Below are 18,322 nucleotides of genomic sequence, written 5' to 3' on the forward strand. Positions count from 1 at the left end.
ATTTTTATTCATTTCTCTACAAATACTCCTCCATCCCTTAGCATTTTCACCATTTTTCCTACAATGAGAGAGAGAGAGAGGAGTGATCTTGGTGGGCCATCAATCTCATCCCTTCCATCCATCTCAACCATCCATCCAATCAATCCCATCCCTTCCATCCATCTCAACCATCCATCTAATCCATCAAGGTGAGTACACCCCTCCACTCTTATGGTTTGTTTTCTTTCTTGATTATTTGGATGATTAATAGCGGTGATGATATGATGATAATGATGTGATTAATGGTGTGGATGCATAGGAGAATACATATAAAAAGATGATTAATAGTGGTGATAATATGATGATGATGATGCGATCAATGGTGTGGATGCATAGGAGAGTACATAAAAAAAAGGTAATAATAATAATTTGTTATGGACTTCATGTGGGACCCATTGATAGTGGGCCCCACCAGAATATTTGTATGCCATCCAAACCGTCCAAAGTTTGGCCCATTGGGCTGGCCACACACTCACACCATGCACACACCACATTATATATATATCAACAATAGGGGTGGACGCTATTGCTGCCAGCAGTGTCCCAACATGTTTGAAGTAGGGGGTTTGGGTTGTGGGACCACAATGCCGCCCCCCCCCCCCCAAATGACGTATGTGTTTAATCCACTCCGTCCATTCAATTTTCCAGCTCATTTTAGGCCTTGAGCCAAAAAATGAAGCCAATGCAAATCTCTGGTAGGCCACACCATCATAAATCATATTAAGAACTGATATTTACTATCAAACTGTTAGGGCTCGCTGTAATGTTTTTGTATGTTAAAACATATTGAATATTGGGCTCATTGGACCTGTCACAAGCCAGAGAACCCAACAGAAGGAGTGTATTGTCTAGATGTGGGCCCCACCTATGAAAAACCTTGAGAGAAAAAAATACAGCAGAAGGGCTGGACGCTGCAGCAAGCAGTGTCCTACTGCTTGAAATTTTGGCATGGACGGTGGGTCCCACCACATGCCTCACCATGATGTATGTCGATCATCTACATCGTGCATTTGATGGGTCCCCTTTAGAAATTGGGATACCCCAAAAATCAGCCGTACACGGAACTTAGGTGGTCCACACTACAAAGAGCAGCGGGGGATTGAACGTCTACCATTGAAACCCTTTTTGGGTCACAGAAGTTTTGTACCAATATGAAATTCGTTTTTCCTCTTAATTCAGGTCTTTGTGACCTTATGAACAAATTGGATGGAAAATAAACGTTATGGTGGGCCTTGTAAATTGTTTAACGGTGAAATCATTATCTCCACTGCTATTTGTGGTATGGTCTAGATAATCTTTGGATATGATTCTTTTTTTGGATAATGCTCTAAAATGATCTCTAAAAATAGATGAACAGTGTAGATATAATAAATACATCCCTTAGGGACCCATGTAACTTTGATCCCCTTGAACCGTTCGTACAACTTGGAGCTCGAGGATATAAAAGCATTTGTTGGGGCCCACCTGAAATTTTGATGCATTTGAAACTTGGACTGACCCCTCAACTAAGTGGGACACACATAATGGATGGGCTGGATTTGTGAACCACGCCTCGGTGGCCCAACAAATGATTATGAATGTTTTAATGGAGGATATGCCTCTCAACTTTTGTGTGTGGTGTGGTCCACATGTGCCATAGATTGACTGGATTTTAAGCCCCAGGCCCACCATGGATTGGTGCATTTGATTGATGGTATTGAGTGTCGACACGCGTCATGGTGGGTCACACACAACTCAACCTCATAGGAAGTCCCCATGGGCTCCACTTTGTAGTACGACGTAGATCCATGCCATTCATCAGTTTATCCTTATTATTTTAGGTTATGTTAGTAGAGAATGATTTGATGATGATAATGTGAAGAAGAGGAAAATATTGAGAGAGAAGAAGGAGAGTTTGAGAGAGATGTTGTGTTGGGCTTACTTGCCCTAACACATAATATTTTATTATAATAAAGCATATAATACACTGCAGGAGAAAAGGGAAGTGTGCACATGCACTTACACTAAAAGGGGCCACTAACCACCACTAAACACATACACAATACACTAGCATTCTCTATACTCCCCCTCAAGTTGGAGCATAGATGTTGATCATGCCCAACTTGTCACAAACATGATGAAGAGCATATCGACTCAAGGACTTTGTAAGAACATCAGCAAGTTGATCCCTAGATCGAACAAAAGGAGTGACGATTTCCTTAGAAGCGACTTTCTCCCGAATAAAGTGACAGTCGACCTCAATATGCTTAGTTCGCTCGTGGAAAACTGGGTTCCGAGCAATATGGATGGCCGCTTGGTTGTCACAGTGAAGAGGAACAGGATCCGATGGAGGATAGCCAAGTTCTTCAAGAAGGTTGCGAAGCCACACGAGTTCACACGTTGCATGAGCCATAGCACGATATTCTTCTTCAGTCGAGGACCGGGCAACAACTGGCTGCTTTTTGCTCTTCCAGGTTATAAGATTGCCACGTAGGAAGGTACAAAAGCCGGATGTAGAGCGGTGATCAAAAGTACTACCTGCACAATCAACATCGGAATAGCCAGAAAGATGAAGATGACCATGCAATTGAAAGCGGAGGCCAAGACCCGGGGCTGATTTTAAATACTGAAGTACGCGGTAGACAGCTGTGAGATGGGAAGTACAAGGAGCTTGCATGAATTGGCTAACAACCCCCATCGCAAATGAGAGATCTGGGCGAGTAATAGTCAGGTAAATAAGCCGGTCTACAAGTCGTCGACACATCTCGGGATCAGTAAGGAGAGCACCATCATCTGGTCGAAGCTTCCGTGAAGTATCCATGAGAGTGGTAGCAGGCTTGCACCCTAACATGCTGGTCTCCATGAGAAGATCGAACGCATATTTTCGTTATGACAAGACCAATCTGGATGATGAGCGAGCAACTTTAATTCCGAGGAAGTAGTGAAGAGGGCCAAGATCCTTGACCTCAAACTTGGTCTTCAAAACATCTTTGACCTCCCTCATTCCAGCAGAATCACTACCGGACAGAACAATATCATCCACATAGACAATGAGAACCATGATGCCCATCGATCGTCGACATATAAAGAGAATGATCGGCATGACTACGAACAAAGCCAAACTCCAAAAGAGCTTGACTAAATTTTTCGAACCATGCACATGGGGATTGTTTGAGTCCATAAAGAGCCTTCTTCAACCGGCATACAAGTGCAAGGTTGTAAGAAGCAACAAAGTCAGGAGGTTGATGCATGTTAACTTCCTCTGCAAGATCCCCATGGAGAAATGCATTCTTAACATCAAGCTGAAACAAGGGCCATGATAAATTAACGGCCAAGGAGAGCACAACGCGAATCGAGTTAAGCTTAGCCACCGGAGAGAATGTCTCGAAGTAATCTACACCATGAGTCTGTGTGTAACCCTTAGCAATAAGACGGGCTTTATAGCAATTGAGCCATTTGGAAGAAACTTGATCGTATAAACCCATCAACAGCCAACAGGTTTATGGCCTAAAGGAAGTGACACAAGGTCCCAATTATGATTCTTCTCAAGAGCAGACATTCTATCATCGCTTTCTTCCAATCAGGACTCTGAAGAGCATGTGAGAGATCTATGAATAGTTTGTGATGAAAGGGAAGCTGCAAATGACTGAAAAGACGGTGAAAGATGATCATATGAAACGAAATTACTAATGGAGTGTTGAGTACAAGATCGTGACCCTTTGCGCAAGGCAATTGGAAGATCTAAATTCGAGGAAGGAGAGTCACCTGAGCTAACATCCAAAGTAAACGGAAGGGTGGAAGGTTGAGCGTGTGAAGATTTATCTCGACGATGATACACCTGCAGAGGCTTAGGCTCACCCATATCACCAACAGGATGCTGAATAGAGGGGAGAGGAGTTTTCCCATGATCACTAGTGGAAGGAGGATAAGAGTCATACTCCCCCTGACTCGCAAGAGGATCATAGAGGGATCGGCCTGGAGCGGAGAAAAAAGAAATATCCTCAAAGAAGGTTACATCGGCAGAGACATATTTCTTGCGAGTCAATGGGTCAAAGGATTTATACCCTTTCTGACTCCGAGCATATCCTAGAAAGACACATTTAATTGCCTGGGGTTAAGTTGATCATTACTCCCATCCAAAATTTGAACAAAGCATGTACAACCAAAAACTTTAGGTGGTAGAGGAATGAGGATACAATATAGTAAATGAAGATTTGTAAGACAGGATACGTGAGGGTATACGATTAATAAGAAAGTAGCAGTTAGGAGAGCATCACCCTAAAAATGTTTAGGTAGATGCATACCAAGCAGAAGGGTGCGAGCAATGTTAAGAAGATGACGATTCTTTCGTTCGGCAATACCATTTTGTTGAGGTGTGCGAGCACATGACGTCCTAGACAAAATACCACGTTCCTGCAAGAAGGATAGAAAGGCAGTAGATATGTATTCTCTCCCATTATCAGAATGGAGGGATTTGATGAAACAATGAAATTGAGTGCACACTTCATGATAAAATACTTTAAACGCATCAAACACTTCACTTTTAGATTTCAAAAGATAAATACAAGTCATGCGTGAATAATCATCAATAAAGGTAACAAAATATTTAAATCCAAAAGTCGAGGTAACCGGAGTTGGTCCCTAGACATCCGAGTGAACTGGAAAAAACGGTTGAGATTTCCTCCCGGAAGAGCTAGGAGGAAACGTTGCACGATGATGTTTAGACAATTCACAAATATCACAGTATAATAGTTTAGTGACAGATAAGGAGGGAAACAAAAGTCTCAATCTAGCTATGGATGAGTGGCCTAAGCGGCAATGCCACCGAGTCATGGACTCTCGATCTAGAGAAAGGGTACTAAAAGTGGCAACGAGTGTATCATCGAGAAGATAAACGCCTCCTCGCTCATGCCCCCCACCAATCACTCTCTTCGTCTGTAGGTCCTGAAACACACAATAAGAAGGGAAGAAGGTAATGGAACAATTGAATGATTTAGTAAGAGAGCTAACAGATAATAAGTTTAATGGAAAACGAGGCACATGCAAGACTGAGGACAAAGACAAGGAAGAAAAGAGAGGGATGGAACCAATTCCAGAGATGGGAGATTGGGTTCCATCTGCCACTGTGACATACTGAGTGTGAGGAGAAGGAGAATAAGAAGAAAAGAATTGAAACTTATCAGTCATATGGGAGGAAGCTCCAGAGTCGATGACCCAGGAGGTAAGAGAGGATGACGCAAGAAGGGTAGTAGCTGACTGGGCCGAAGCTGCGTGAGAAGGCTTAGGAATATCACGAATGTGAAGCCGCATAAGGGCATTATATGCAACCCAAGAAATGATAAGAGACTCTCCTGAAGTAGACTGCTCAGCTGTCGGGGTGGAAGACTGTGTCTCAGAAGCAACAGTGGATGCAACAGAAGCAACGGCATATGACGGAGGACGACCACGTTTCTACCAGCAATAATTAACAGTGTGATTAGTTCCACCGCAATGTGAACAAATGTGGGAACCATCACATCCTCGTCCACGTCCATCATGACCACGAAGACTACAGCCGCCACGACTGCGATCTCCCTCAGCCTCTACCACGACCACCAAAACCAGAAATGCGCCCTGAACTCAAGGATGGTACCCGAAGACCAAGAGAGGACTGATCACCAGCAAGATGTGCCGAACGCTTGGGTGGCACAAATGAATGAGAAGGAAGAGTAGAGACAGTAGTACGCTGACACATGGCATAGATTGTTGTCAATGGGGGAAGAGGATCCTGCATAACAACCTGATCTCGATCATGAAGATAATCAGAACTCAACCCAGCTAGGAACTGCATGATATGAGTATCATCTCGCTACTTATGAGCATGTTCATGATCCTCTTTTCATTTGGAGGGAAGAGGTTGATACATATCCAACTCATCTCATATACCCCGAAGCGTCGAATAGTAATCTTTTAAGGATCTGGAGTTTTGGTGGAACTGACCAATTTCTTGAATAAGCTGGAATACTCGTGAAAAATTCTGAGGTTCCGAGAACGTATCATGAAGTGTATACCAAATGCCTTTAGTCGAGGATAAAAACATCACTGAGTGGCTAATTGAGGAATCCATACTATTCAACAACCATGCAATAACTTGATAATTCTCCTTTGTCCAAGACTTGTAAGTAACATCTGTAGAGCTTGGGGGATCATCCAAAATATACGACAACTTGTCACGGGCTCCTAAAAATACTTTTATAGATTGTGCCCATTGAAGATAGTTGTGACCATGCAACTTAGTGGAGGTAATCTGCAAGGGGTTGGATTCAAGAGACCCTATGCCAAGAGATGAGGGCCTTTTGTCAGCCATAATAGAGTCCAAGAGAGATAAATCTATGCCAAGAGAGCCCCTACGCCAAGAAAGATTGATTTAAACAACTCTATCTCACTCAATCCTTCAAGATAATAAGAGATAAACCTCAAACAAATATCAATCATCCAAAATACCATGAAACGCAGTAAATAAAAGCCCTAACCGAGTGAAAAACGGCCCAGCCGCACGTTCGTATGAGGTTAAAAACCTCTCAAACATTGATCTTAAGTAAAAAATCCACCATGGGTAGCTTGAGAGGAAGATTTCGGTCCATCTTGAGCAAAGAAACCAAAGAAAAGCTCACCGATTTGAGGTAGATCGAAGCAAAACGGAAGATGGGCCCGATTTTTGAATTTCTCTATTTCGCCCAAAATACCACGAAAGGGGGTCCAATAAATTCTGAAAAAATCATGACAAATCTTCTAAAATCAAGATCTATTAAACCCCTAAACTTTTAGCTCAAACGGAGTCCATGTGTCCGTACAATGCTGACGTTAGCCGTACGGCTGCTGATGTTAGCAAGGTGACTTGTCGCCTCTCAATCTGTTGGATGCGGAATGCCTGGATCTATGCTTTGATACCAAGTAGAGAATGATTTGATGATGATAATGTAAAGAAGAGAGGAAAATATTGAGAGAGAAGAAGAAGAAGGAGAGTTTGGGAGAGATGTTGTGTTGGGCTTACTTGCCCTAACACATAATATTTTATTATAATAAAGCATATAGTACACCGCAGGAGAAAAGGGAAGTGTGCACATGCACTTACACTAAAAGGGGCCACTAACCACCACTAACCATATACACAATACACTAGCATTCTCTATTATGTTATCATAGATTAGTCAGATCCAAATCTCATGCTACGGGAGCAATATTGATCACTTGTCCACTGTTAAATATTTCCTAGAGTTGCAGTAATGTTTGTGAGAAATCTATCCATCTATCCTTTTTAATCGATCATGGGCCACCTAATATACATGTTTTACCAGCCATTCATCTATTTTGTCAGATCATTTTAGAGTGTGGGGCTGCCTGTATATTTACTGCAATCTAAGTCATTTTCATGGTACCCATTGTAATGGTTATTCCTCATTTAGACCGTCAGTTGATAGAAATCATGTGGATCACTACACCATAGGAATTTGGGATTTTGGGTGGCCTAACTAGCCGTGTGAATGGGTGGAAGTTGTGTGGGCCACCACACCATGTGAATGTGTGATTTTTATAGCCCACCTAACTGTATGAAATTGGGGCAATTGTGTGACTGCTTGTCTAAGTGGATTTATGATTGTTGTGGCCCTTAACCATATGATCACTGACAGGATGAATGGCAGCTAGATTTGACAAAATTGTGTTGAAATGTAGCTCATAAATCTTGTGATCATGCGTGACGTGGATAGCCGTAAATCATGTGGGTATGTGGGGAATGTGTGGCCCAACCATATGATCATGTGGTGCTTAAGTGATTGTTAAACTATGTGAAATTGTGGTACTTACCGCCTGACCATGTGAAAGTTTAGTAAAGTGGTTGCCCCATTATGTGAGCTATGATGTAATGAAAGTATGTAACCATCTAACCTTAAGTCCTTTATTATGATAAGTAAAGTGACATTTGTGTGGCCTCTCAACCATACGGGCTTCTGATAACGGAGTGGCCATAGGATCATGTAGGCATATGAGAATTGTGTGGTTACTCAGACTTGTGAACTATGCTGATGGTGTAACCTCTTGGGTATGTGAACTTAGGATGTGTGTCAGATTGATTATTGAACCCATCTTATTAATAGTATTGGGCTTGATTTGTGGACTCCACTAACATGTTCACAATGGCATTAGAGTGGTGGACCTATTAGCCTTAAAGCCTACCTTGAGTGGATGCCTTGTGGGCCCATTAGCGGTAAACCTATTGGGCCCATAGGTTACTTCCTCTTACTAAGAATGTAAGACTCCATGAGAAGTACATATTGGGCCTATTTTGGGCTTCTTGGTAAGTGCATGAGACTCCTTGTGATGTATATATGCCAAGTCCCATTTGGGCCTTGTGAATGAGTTATGATTGAGTCTTCGAATGAATCGTTTGTGGTAATCAAATGGACCATCCAATAAGATAGAAGATTAGGATGTAGCGACCCACTAACCGGCCCATTCAAGTGTGGCAATGAACTGAGCGTTAGTCCACTTGAGATGATAGCTAGACTTGTTGAGATGTTGGATTGAAATCGAATTATGAATGTGGTGATGACATGTGCGGTGATTGTGTGATATGATATGTAGTTTGATGCAATGATTGTATGTTATAATGCTAGCTTATTTTCAAATGCTTGGATCTTTATATGTGGATTTGATACATGTTATGGTATGTGTGTATTCCTTGCACATGTTTGATATACAGTCTGTTGTGGTGACACTATATGAGATTTTGGCCATGCGATTGGTGCCGAGTGATGGATTGATCCTAATTGTGCTATTATGTGGTTGGTGCACACTTGTGATGTGGAAGATGTGGACACTCACACAGCCCCATGATCATGAGGGAGAGTGCACATTATACCACTGTTTTGCCATGTTGGTGCCGTGATCATTTTTGATTGGTCTGATGATATTTGTGCATATTGCATCTGCACGCACACATTCATGTACATGCATTATGGATGAGTGCATGGTGTGCATAGTTTGATCATGCGGAGATCATATGCATGTGGTAGAGGATGTTGGTGTGGGGGTGCACGTGATGGAGTATGTGGTAGAGTATGTTGGTGCAAGGTGCACATGGAGTATGTGGTAAAGGATGTTGGTGCGGGGTGCACATGATGGAGTATGTACGGATGTTATCTGGTCTGAGAGACCGCGGGCACAGTCCCTGGGTTGAAGTCCCTAAGCGAATATATCGGGCACGGTCCCTGGGTTGAAGTCCTTAAAGCTCACTTGGTGCTACATTGTAATTTATGTTTATGCCGATGCTGATATTACATGTATATCCTTTCCACGATGAGCATGGATTGCAGAACGGAAGTGGCTGGCAGAGGAGCCTGGTTGGTATTAGGGTTGCCTCGTATGCATATGTGGCTTACATGCATAGCATTGCTTGAGTGCAATTATACTGCATAGCGTGCTTGTGGATTATCATTGCATTTTGCATAGCATCCTCATGAGATGGATTGAACACCATAGCAACATCGTGGTTATACTGATGAGATCACCATAGCGGCATTGTGGTTGGTATTTGTGGGCACCGGAAGTTTGGGTTTCTTATACTGGGTTCCAGACCCTTGGGTGAAATTTCCTAAACCTCGAGTGGTACCCTCGAGCCTCATCATCGAGACTGGGCGGAAGCCATGGGTCATCTGGTGCCGAAGTCCATTGTAGGCCTGACTCTCATCGACGCGGTCGGGTGAGAAGAGGTTCGGCCATGCCTAGCTGAAGAGTTGGAGCGAATGTGGTTGGGTTTGACAAGCCCCCGAAATGGGTCCGCTACCGGCATGTCGGGTGGGTATTGGTATGGCTATAGGCCCCCCCCCCACTGACAAGGCGGGTATGCGAGGCCTCTATTCAACAAGTTTCGGACTTGTTCTGGATATTAGGCCTCGGCGATTCCCAGTGATGATAACTGTATTGTGATGTGGACTTTTAGATGAGGATTTGCATGCCTGCATACATCCAGCATACCTTTGCATATCATCACTTGCATTGCATCATATCCTCTTGGCTTTATGTAGCATTACTTGGTCACTATGCTTCAGCTTGTGTACTCTGATATTTGACTGTTACTGTATACTTGTACACTACGCACACACGAGTGTACTCACTAGGCTTTTTGCCTAAGCTTCTTATCCCCCCCCCCCCTCTTTTTTTATTTTTATTTTTAGGGCAGGAGTAACTTGGAGGACATAGCTTTCCCGATGTATTGTCTCTATTTTGTGATTTGGCAATATTGACGTTGCGTACCTATTGGAAAAACATTGTACTTGTATTATTACTAAATCTATAGTGGAGATTGTTTCTTAGTATTGTGATTACGAATCATCATGCTCAGGTATTATTATTAAAAATAAAATAAAAAAATTCAGTAAAAAATCTTCCTTGTGGTGCGCCGAACTCGGGACTTGGTGTATGGAAGTCGAGTGCTGGATTCGGGGCATCACGGAAGCCTTCTATCCTCGGATTTGGGGCGTGATAGGGTGACTCTTGATGCTATTGGCTCAGCATGGGAGAGTTTAGTTCCTTGGGATTTAGAGATTTGGGTTAGGGAGGACTCTTGGTGTGGAGCTCTGTTTCGATGGTGCTGAAGGAGGTGGCCACCCATTCTAGATGGATGTTCATGGCTTTGTACGGGCTGAATCAAGTGGTGAAATGGCAAGAGTTCTTCGTTGAACTCAATTCAACTCGTGATAAATATGATGTGCTGTGGTGCATGGGCGGGGATTTCAATGTGATCAATTCACATATGAAAAATCTAGTGGGGGAAAAATCACATGCAGTATGAAGGACTTCTCAGAATGGATGGACAATCACAAAATGGTAGATTTACTGCTAGGTGGTGTTAAGTTTACTTGGTTGAATGGACAAGAGGAGGTTGGTATATTCAAAATTGACAAATTTTTAGTGTTGACTGGGTGAATGGAGCTATTCTTGCTTGTGTCTAAGCGGGGGTTGCTAAAGCTCGTATTGGATCATTGCTCGATTTTGTTGGAGCCTTGGAGGTAGACGAGAAAAGTTGGGGTCCTAGGCCCATTAGATTTGAGCTCATGTGGCTTAAAGTGAAGGGTTTTCTAATTAGGGAGTGGTGGAAATCTATTGTGGTGGAGGGCTACACTGGTTTCGGCTAAACTAGAAACTTAAACTATTAAAAGGACAAATGAATGTCTGGAAGATAGAGGTTTTGGGGAGTTGAAAGGCGGAGACGAAAGAAATTCTTAAGGGCAAACAAGCCATCGATATGAAGGCGGAAGAGATAGAGTTAACAAAGGAAGAAAGAGTGTTGGGGATTAAACTATCTTTGGATTACTCAAGCTTTCTTGCGGAAATCAAATGGAGATAGCAGCTAAGAGCCGCTTGGCTCAAGGAAGGTGACAAAAATTCGAGATTGTTTCATAGCATTGCCGGTTCTCACGATAGGAATAACAAAATTAGTAGCATTGATGTGGTGTGCAAGAGAATAGACAGAAAAGACTGAGTTTGTGAGGCAATGGTTTACTTTTATAAAGATTTGTTAATAGGTGAAGGATGGTACAGGCCAAGGCTCAATCACCTAACATTCAAGCACCTATCAAATACAGAAGTCAACTTGTTAGAGAAACCATACACCGAGGAAGAGGTCAAGGCCGAGTACATTCGTTGGGTAAGGACAAGGCTCCGGGTCTAGATAGCTTCTCTATGGCCTTTTTTTTTTTTTTTTTCTGATTTTTTGGAAGTTGTGAAAGATGATGTGATGAGTTTCATGTTGGAATTCTATGAGAGGGGTCGGCTATCAAATGGGCTAGGTGCTTCCTTCATTGCAATCATTTTGAAGGTTGTGGGCGCGGATAACTTAAAGGACTTCAAATCGATTAGCCTAATTGGGGGGCCTTATAAGATCATTGCAAAGACCTTAGCATCCACATTTTGGAAAGTTCTTGCGAATGTCATATCTAGTGGTCAAGGTGCTCTTATTGACAATTGAGATAAACTGAAATTTATTAGAACGCCCACTAAAAAGGGGGAAAGAATACAATGCAACACTAACACTCCCGAAGGGAAGAAATAGGGGCAGCTTTAGCTGCATCTCCATGAAAAGCCCAACCCTTTATAAAACCTTTAACTATACATATCCTGTCACCCGCAAAGGACCTTCCATTTATGAAACATCGCTTGTTCCGCTCCTTCCAAATGGCCCAAAAAATAGCCAAAATGAGGTCTCCAAATAGCTTTACTACCTTTCCCAACCCCGCCTTCATGCCACACCCGAAGGAGATCCGTCACCGATTCTGGCATAACCTAGGCTGTGTGAAGTGAGACGCTTTTATTGAGGGTCGACATATTATGGATAGAGCACTTATTGTTAGTGAATTTATTTACTCTTGATATAAGGAAAGGTGTGAAGACACGGGGTGCAAGTTGGACTTAAGACATATGATCACGTCGATTGAGATTTCTTGGACTACATGTTGGGTTGTCTGGGGTGTGGCACGAAGTGGAGAGGCTGGATGTAGGAGTGTTTAATAAATGGAAGATTTTTTCGGAATCTGAGTGGTTCGGTGGGGGAGATTTTTAGCAAGGCAAAGCCCTTTGTAGTGGAATGGGCATCTTGTAGAAGGGTGATGGCGAATTGTAATTTTCTTTTCTTTTGGGAGCGTAATTCTTTGTGCTAACTCGAAGCTTCTTTTAATAAAATATCGTGACTTAAAAAAAGAAGTATAGTAAAGGTGGGTCATCTATTTCTTAGTCGTTGAGGGATGGTTAGGGTCATTTGATCAATGTGATTTTTTAGTTGCGATAGACAACGAATGGGACCCACTCAATGGATCATCCATATCTCTAACAGGACATCTTTGTTATAATAAATATGGACCGTCCATCTCTTATCCATTAATTGGATGATTAGTATCATTATATCAGAGTAGTTTTTCAAACGGGCAATTGGATGTGGGCCCCATATCGTGTGTAGCCCAAATCAATGAATGGAATGTTTCTAGTATTAATCAATATGGACCATCCATTTTCAGAGGTGTTCCGCACATGATGGATGGTCTAGATCAATATTCGATTTTCTCTATTATAATATATAAATAAAACCATCCATTTTCCTATCCATTGATTGGATGGCTAGAGTCATCATATCAAAATAGTTTGTGAGTGAGATGGGCAATCAAAGGTGGGAGGTAGACATACAAGCCTATCATATCTATGATTGGACTTTTTATATTATATTTTATTTGAATAATCAATTTTGGTGACCATTAATCGGATGGTTTGGATTGTATAGTCTGTAGTGATTCTAAAGGACTTGAGAAATTGATGTAAACCTCATTTCCAAATAAGAACGTAATAATTGGGACATCTTTCAAAAGAAGAGTCTGGCAAAAGCCAGAGCTAAAAGTAGCTGTGATCTTATTATACGATGCCACATTGCAATCCAACTTTGGCTTTTTTGAATGATTGAAAATATTGGGACTTTCTGAAAGCGCATTAAGGCGAGTGGAGCATAGGTGTCCAGCCGAAGAACGACTATAAATTCAGGCGCGCTAGTGCGCAACGGCTTCAAAGCAGCCGTTGCTTGCTGGCTAACTAAACAATAAAACTGGAAATCATTACATTTGACAGTGAAAAGCCCAAAGAACAAATTTGTTTAGTCGTTAGCTTTCAATTTCATGAAGGAACCAATTAATAAACTTCCAAATTCATGAATTCACTTTTATCATGCATCCAAACATCCCCTTAACCATTCCCTGTGTTGGGCCTTGAGGTCAATGGGCTTGATGTTATGAGAGAAGCTCCACATGCTTCCATCCAATGCGTAGACAACATATGATAATAATTCTACTCTATTCATCCTCTAGTGGGGCCTATGATTTCATAATTTTTATACCGTATGATAGTAGTTCTAGTCCATACTATGATGCATATGAAAGCCCTAGCTTAAGTTAGATTCCATAAGGTTTCTATTGTACTTCCTTAGTATTTGTAATTTGGATATTTCTAAACTGAATTGAAAATTTGTTTTCAGAGAGTGGTACAATGAAAGATCTAGTGAGCAAGCTAGGAATGCTTCTTACCCTGAGTATGTTTATTGTAGGAGATAACCCAAGCTGGTTCCCTTGAACACGGCGTTCAAGTTTTCCGTTGGATGAAAAATCAAAAGAACTATTGTGCTCGAAATGATATCTACAATATGATGATTAGGCTGCATGCTAGACACAATCGAGTGGATCAAGCACGTGGTTTGTTTTTTGAGATGCAAGAGTGGAGGTATGGCTTATTACACTTTTTGTTCCGCCAAGACAGTATTGTAGATCCCCATGGATTTTGCTCTTGGAATGCATCGATTAGATGGATGATCCTGTTGAGTAGAGTATATTAGGTCCCCATGGATGTTGCTTTGCAATGCATCTTTTAGATGGATGATTCTATTGAGTAAGTTAACCTATGAGCATGTTTTCAGTATTGGTATCGACGCATGTATCACACTGTTGGGAACTTGGGATATGGAAACATATCGGGTATTGCATGGGAAATGTCTCATGTATCGTGCAGTGTTTTAAACAGCGAATAGCATGTGGTGTGGCGTTTACCCTTTTAAAGCATGATGTGTAAGCTACAAAGCGTGTAGTACTTCTAGATTTTTAATCAAGGCTGCACTTAGTTGCACCATTTTCATCATATTTTGCACCAAATTAGATTGACTTATAATGGAATTTAACAAATTTCATGATATTTGTTGCAATTAAATGCAAGTTGAAGTAATACGTAAGGGCAATGATAAGTATAAAGGTAAAGAAAGAGGAACAAAACTCATTTGATATTGGTACTTATATTATTTTACTAAAAGCATTGAAAAGATTAACTAATTTTTATTGAAAATAAAGAAAAAATGTAACAAATCATTGAAAACATTAATTGATTTTAATATTATAGAGCAAATGAACTTGTACGTGAGCTATGTAGCATGTAGCATAAGCAAATTATAATGTAGTGTAGAGTACACGCAACTGGAGCTATTTTGGTGAGCTACATGGCGTTAAGGCTAAGTTACACTACGTAACATAAGCTACACACTACATAGCGTAGCTATTTAAAACACACTATTGCGTAATGTATTGCTATTTTTGGGAAACATTGGGGAATTGGTAGCAAGTTTTAATGAAATTTCAGGGGATATTAGAAAAGATATCATTTCATACAACTCAAAAGATCAGAAAAAACAAGGACACAATAAGTTTCCTGCGTGTAGGGTCCTGAACTGTGCTATCTGATAGAAGTGATGCAACTAGATTAAAAATCGGTTCATATAATTTATAAATCATAGAAGACATGTATGAAAACACAACTAATCAATTATTTTTAAAAATTGCATACCTGGCGCACAAGTAATTGAAATTAAATTGTCCAAATTATGTGTCATAAACCAAAAATTAGGTTTATTTCCTCATCTGACTAGGAGATTGGTGGACATTTATTGGTCAGTTAAGAATGAAAAATATCCAATCGTCCTGTTTTAACAGACAAATGTCCACAAATCAAAGGTCAGGATCATTCAAATAATCTGATTTTGGGACAGTGACTTAGCGACAGTGGATTCCACAATTTAATTGGTTTAATTTGAGTTAATATATGACACATGTACAATTTCTGGGTGCATGCATATCAAGTGTTATATGTTGCCAGAGTATCATACAACTATCCCTTCTTAAATAAAGAATACTTTAATAGTTTGGCAGAGTGTGATGTGTGATACGCAGGCACATAGAAATTACTAAGAAATTGCTTACATTGCATACAACTAATTCAAAATAAACCATCCAAATTTTGGGCACTAGTTTAGATGTATCATGTACCAAAAATAACTCTTATTTGGTTATCAAAATAGTAGATTGTTGGCACTTATTGGATGGTAGGAAATGAAAAATATCAATGGCCTTATTAAAAAAAAAAAAAAATTCCAGAAATGGGTGGTTATTATTGCTCAACCAACCTGATTTTGATATTGTAACTTAATGAGAGTGGGATTCAGAATTTAATTGGTTTAATTTGGGTTAATGTATGCCATGTATTACCATTTCTAAGTGCCTACGTATCAAGTGTAATACACAGTTGGAGTGTTAAATAACCCCCTTTAAACATGATGGATGGAAGAGACCTTGCAGGCCTTTTATCTTGTGAAGAGTAGGTGCCCACGCGAGCGCGCACACACATACAGGTATGGTGCTTTTAAATTTTTTTTACTGTTTGCAATTCCGGCCCACCCGCTCTCCAATCTCGATTTCTGCACCAAAACCTCATTTTCTGTCCAAGAAATCGAAAAGGGTTGCTCTATTTTTGGTTAGGAAGGGATTAGAAGCGAAAGAATTAAGAGAAATTGTTTTTTTTTAAAAATATTTTTTAAATATTTTTTTTCAATTTTTCCTGAAGGGCCTGCTTTGTTTGGGTATTGACGATATGCATCGCACGTATCATCAATACTCGGTATTTTATAACAGCGATAAATTAAATATTGCAATGTATTGATATTTCCATGATACATTAGAATATTTTCCGATATTTCGAGCGATACTTGGAAGTTTGGTAACTTCCAGGCTGTTTCATGTCGTTGTCCCTTGATACCTATAGTATTGGCCAAGACTATAGATACTACAAACAATGCCCATGAAAGATGTACTGCTAGAAAATTGTGATAGTGCATTTCCTTGCAGTGGCTGCTATGTTTATTTTTTCTTCTGGTGGGAATCTCCTAAGTAATTATGCATTTCTTTCTGGATTAAATCTTCCTAGTTGGTCCGATATGTTGAATGCAGTTTTGAGATTTAAGGGCCATTCCTTTGCATCCATTGATGGCTGTACTCATACATGGTTGCCATATTGTATCAGCCTATTCTTCCTTCTTAATCGTTGTATCTCGCGTGCTCTTAGGTGCAAGCCTGATGCTGAAACTTACAATGCTCTAATTAATGCACATGGACGAGCTGGTCAATGGCGCTGGGCAATGAATATAATGGATGATATGCTTCGTGCAGCCGTGTGTAATTGCATTCTCACTCCCTGATGAAACTTATTGGCTGTAATTTGACGCTAGCAATTTCGTCCTTTTCTTCCTACATTTTAGTGGTAGTTCCAGAGGCTGAGTTTTTGTTTTGTAGCATTATCACATATCTACTAATTATAGTCGTTCCTTTTCCTATTATGATCCATAATATTTTTCACAGTAATATGCCTTAAATTTGATTCATGATGAAAACCATTCTATAAGTCTTGATGGTAAACTTATTGATGCACCTGGAAAGCTTTTGAGAAATAAAAAGTAAGAAAATGAAAAGAAAAGAGAAGTGTGTTGTCAGTGTATAAGGCTAAAAGCATTGAAGCCTTTACCCAGGATGGGCATCGTGAACATGTAGATCAAAAGCAAAATAAAAATCTGATTTTCATGGCATGGAGATGATCCAAAGCATGAGTAGAAGAAGATTAGCCCCTCGCCTCTCTTGTAGAACACAAAGAAGAAGCTCTTGGCCACATTCCTCTTTGAAGAAACTTTGGCCTCCTAAGGATTGCAAGAAATATTACTGAGCTTTTAAAAATCTTGCGACACACACACACACACATGCACGCACGCATGCTTTCAAAATCTTGGAAGTTTTAAATTTTCATGACTTTTAATGCACAATTATTTGAAAGTTAAGATAATTTATGTAGTTTTTAATTTTCATGACTTTTAATGCACAATTATTTGAAAGTTAAGATAATTTATATAGTTTATAAATTATAATAATTATTTTTTAGTATTTTATTTTCATTGAGATGTTTATGACATTTATCATGAGGAAAATGCCAAAAATCAGAAAATCTCCCAAGGAATTCCCAAGCCTAGAAATTGCTGAGAACAAGATTTGTCACTATGCTCCCAAGTCACTATGGGAATGGGATCCTTATGATAGACTAGGCACAGGATTCTTATGATGGACAATGTCACCATAGTGCCCCTCCTAATAACAAAGGGCTCCTTCACTTCCCTTTGTTAGATGAGGGGGGTTTTCACTTTTGGGCATTTCTAAGACCCATATTACTACAAAACGTATCCCCCTTTCTCTTCACTTGTCCACTACCTTCCATTAAGTGGGCCTAGGCCTCACATATGGGTAGATAGAAGTTGAAAATTCATCATCCATAGCAATCGGCCATCACAAAAACATCCTTTTAAAAAGCAAAAACGATTTTAGCGTAGTAAAAACACGTTTTAGAAAACTTCTTATGGTCAAAAGATGTCAAGCCC

General features: G+C 40.4%; 1 protein-coding gene across 9 annotated transcripts in view; it reads left to right on the plus strand.

The window, feature by feature from the left end:
- Positions 1-18,322, plus strand: part of LOC131225884 (pentatricopeptide repeat-containing protein At2g41720) — a 108,271-nt gene that overhangs the window by 17,301 nt on the left and 72,648 nt on the right. For 7 of the 9 annotated variants that reach the window (XR_009161601.1, XR_009161602.1, XR_009161600.1 and 4 more), the window contains exons 2-3: positions 14,138-14,310; positions 16,969-17,074. The exons of 1 other annotated variant lie outside the window; for it this stretch is intronic. Coding sequence is in view for 5 of the 8 variants with exons in the window: in XM_058221486.1 (XP_058077469.1) it covers positions 14,138-14,310; positions 16,969-17,074 (279 nt within the window). In the remaining 3 variants the exon portion in view is untranslated. The remainder of the gene's footprint in view (positions 1-14,137; positions 14,311-16,968; positions 17,075-18,322) is intronic. One more of the 9 variants, XM_058221488.1, reaches the window with a different exon arrangement.

The sequence above is a fragment of the Magnolia sinica genome, chromosome 14, assembly GCF_029962835.1.
Source record: "Magnolia sinica isolate HGM2019 chromosome 14, MsV1, whole genome shotgun sequence".
NCBI lineage: Eukaryota > Viridiplantae > Streptophyta > Magnoliopsida > Magnoliales > Magnoliaceae > Magnolia > Magnolia sinica.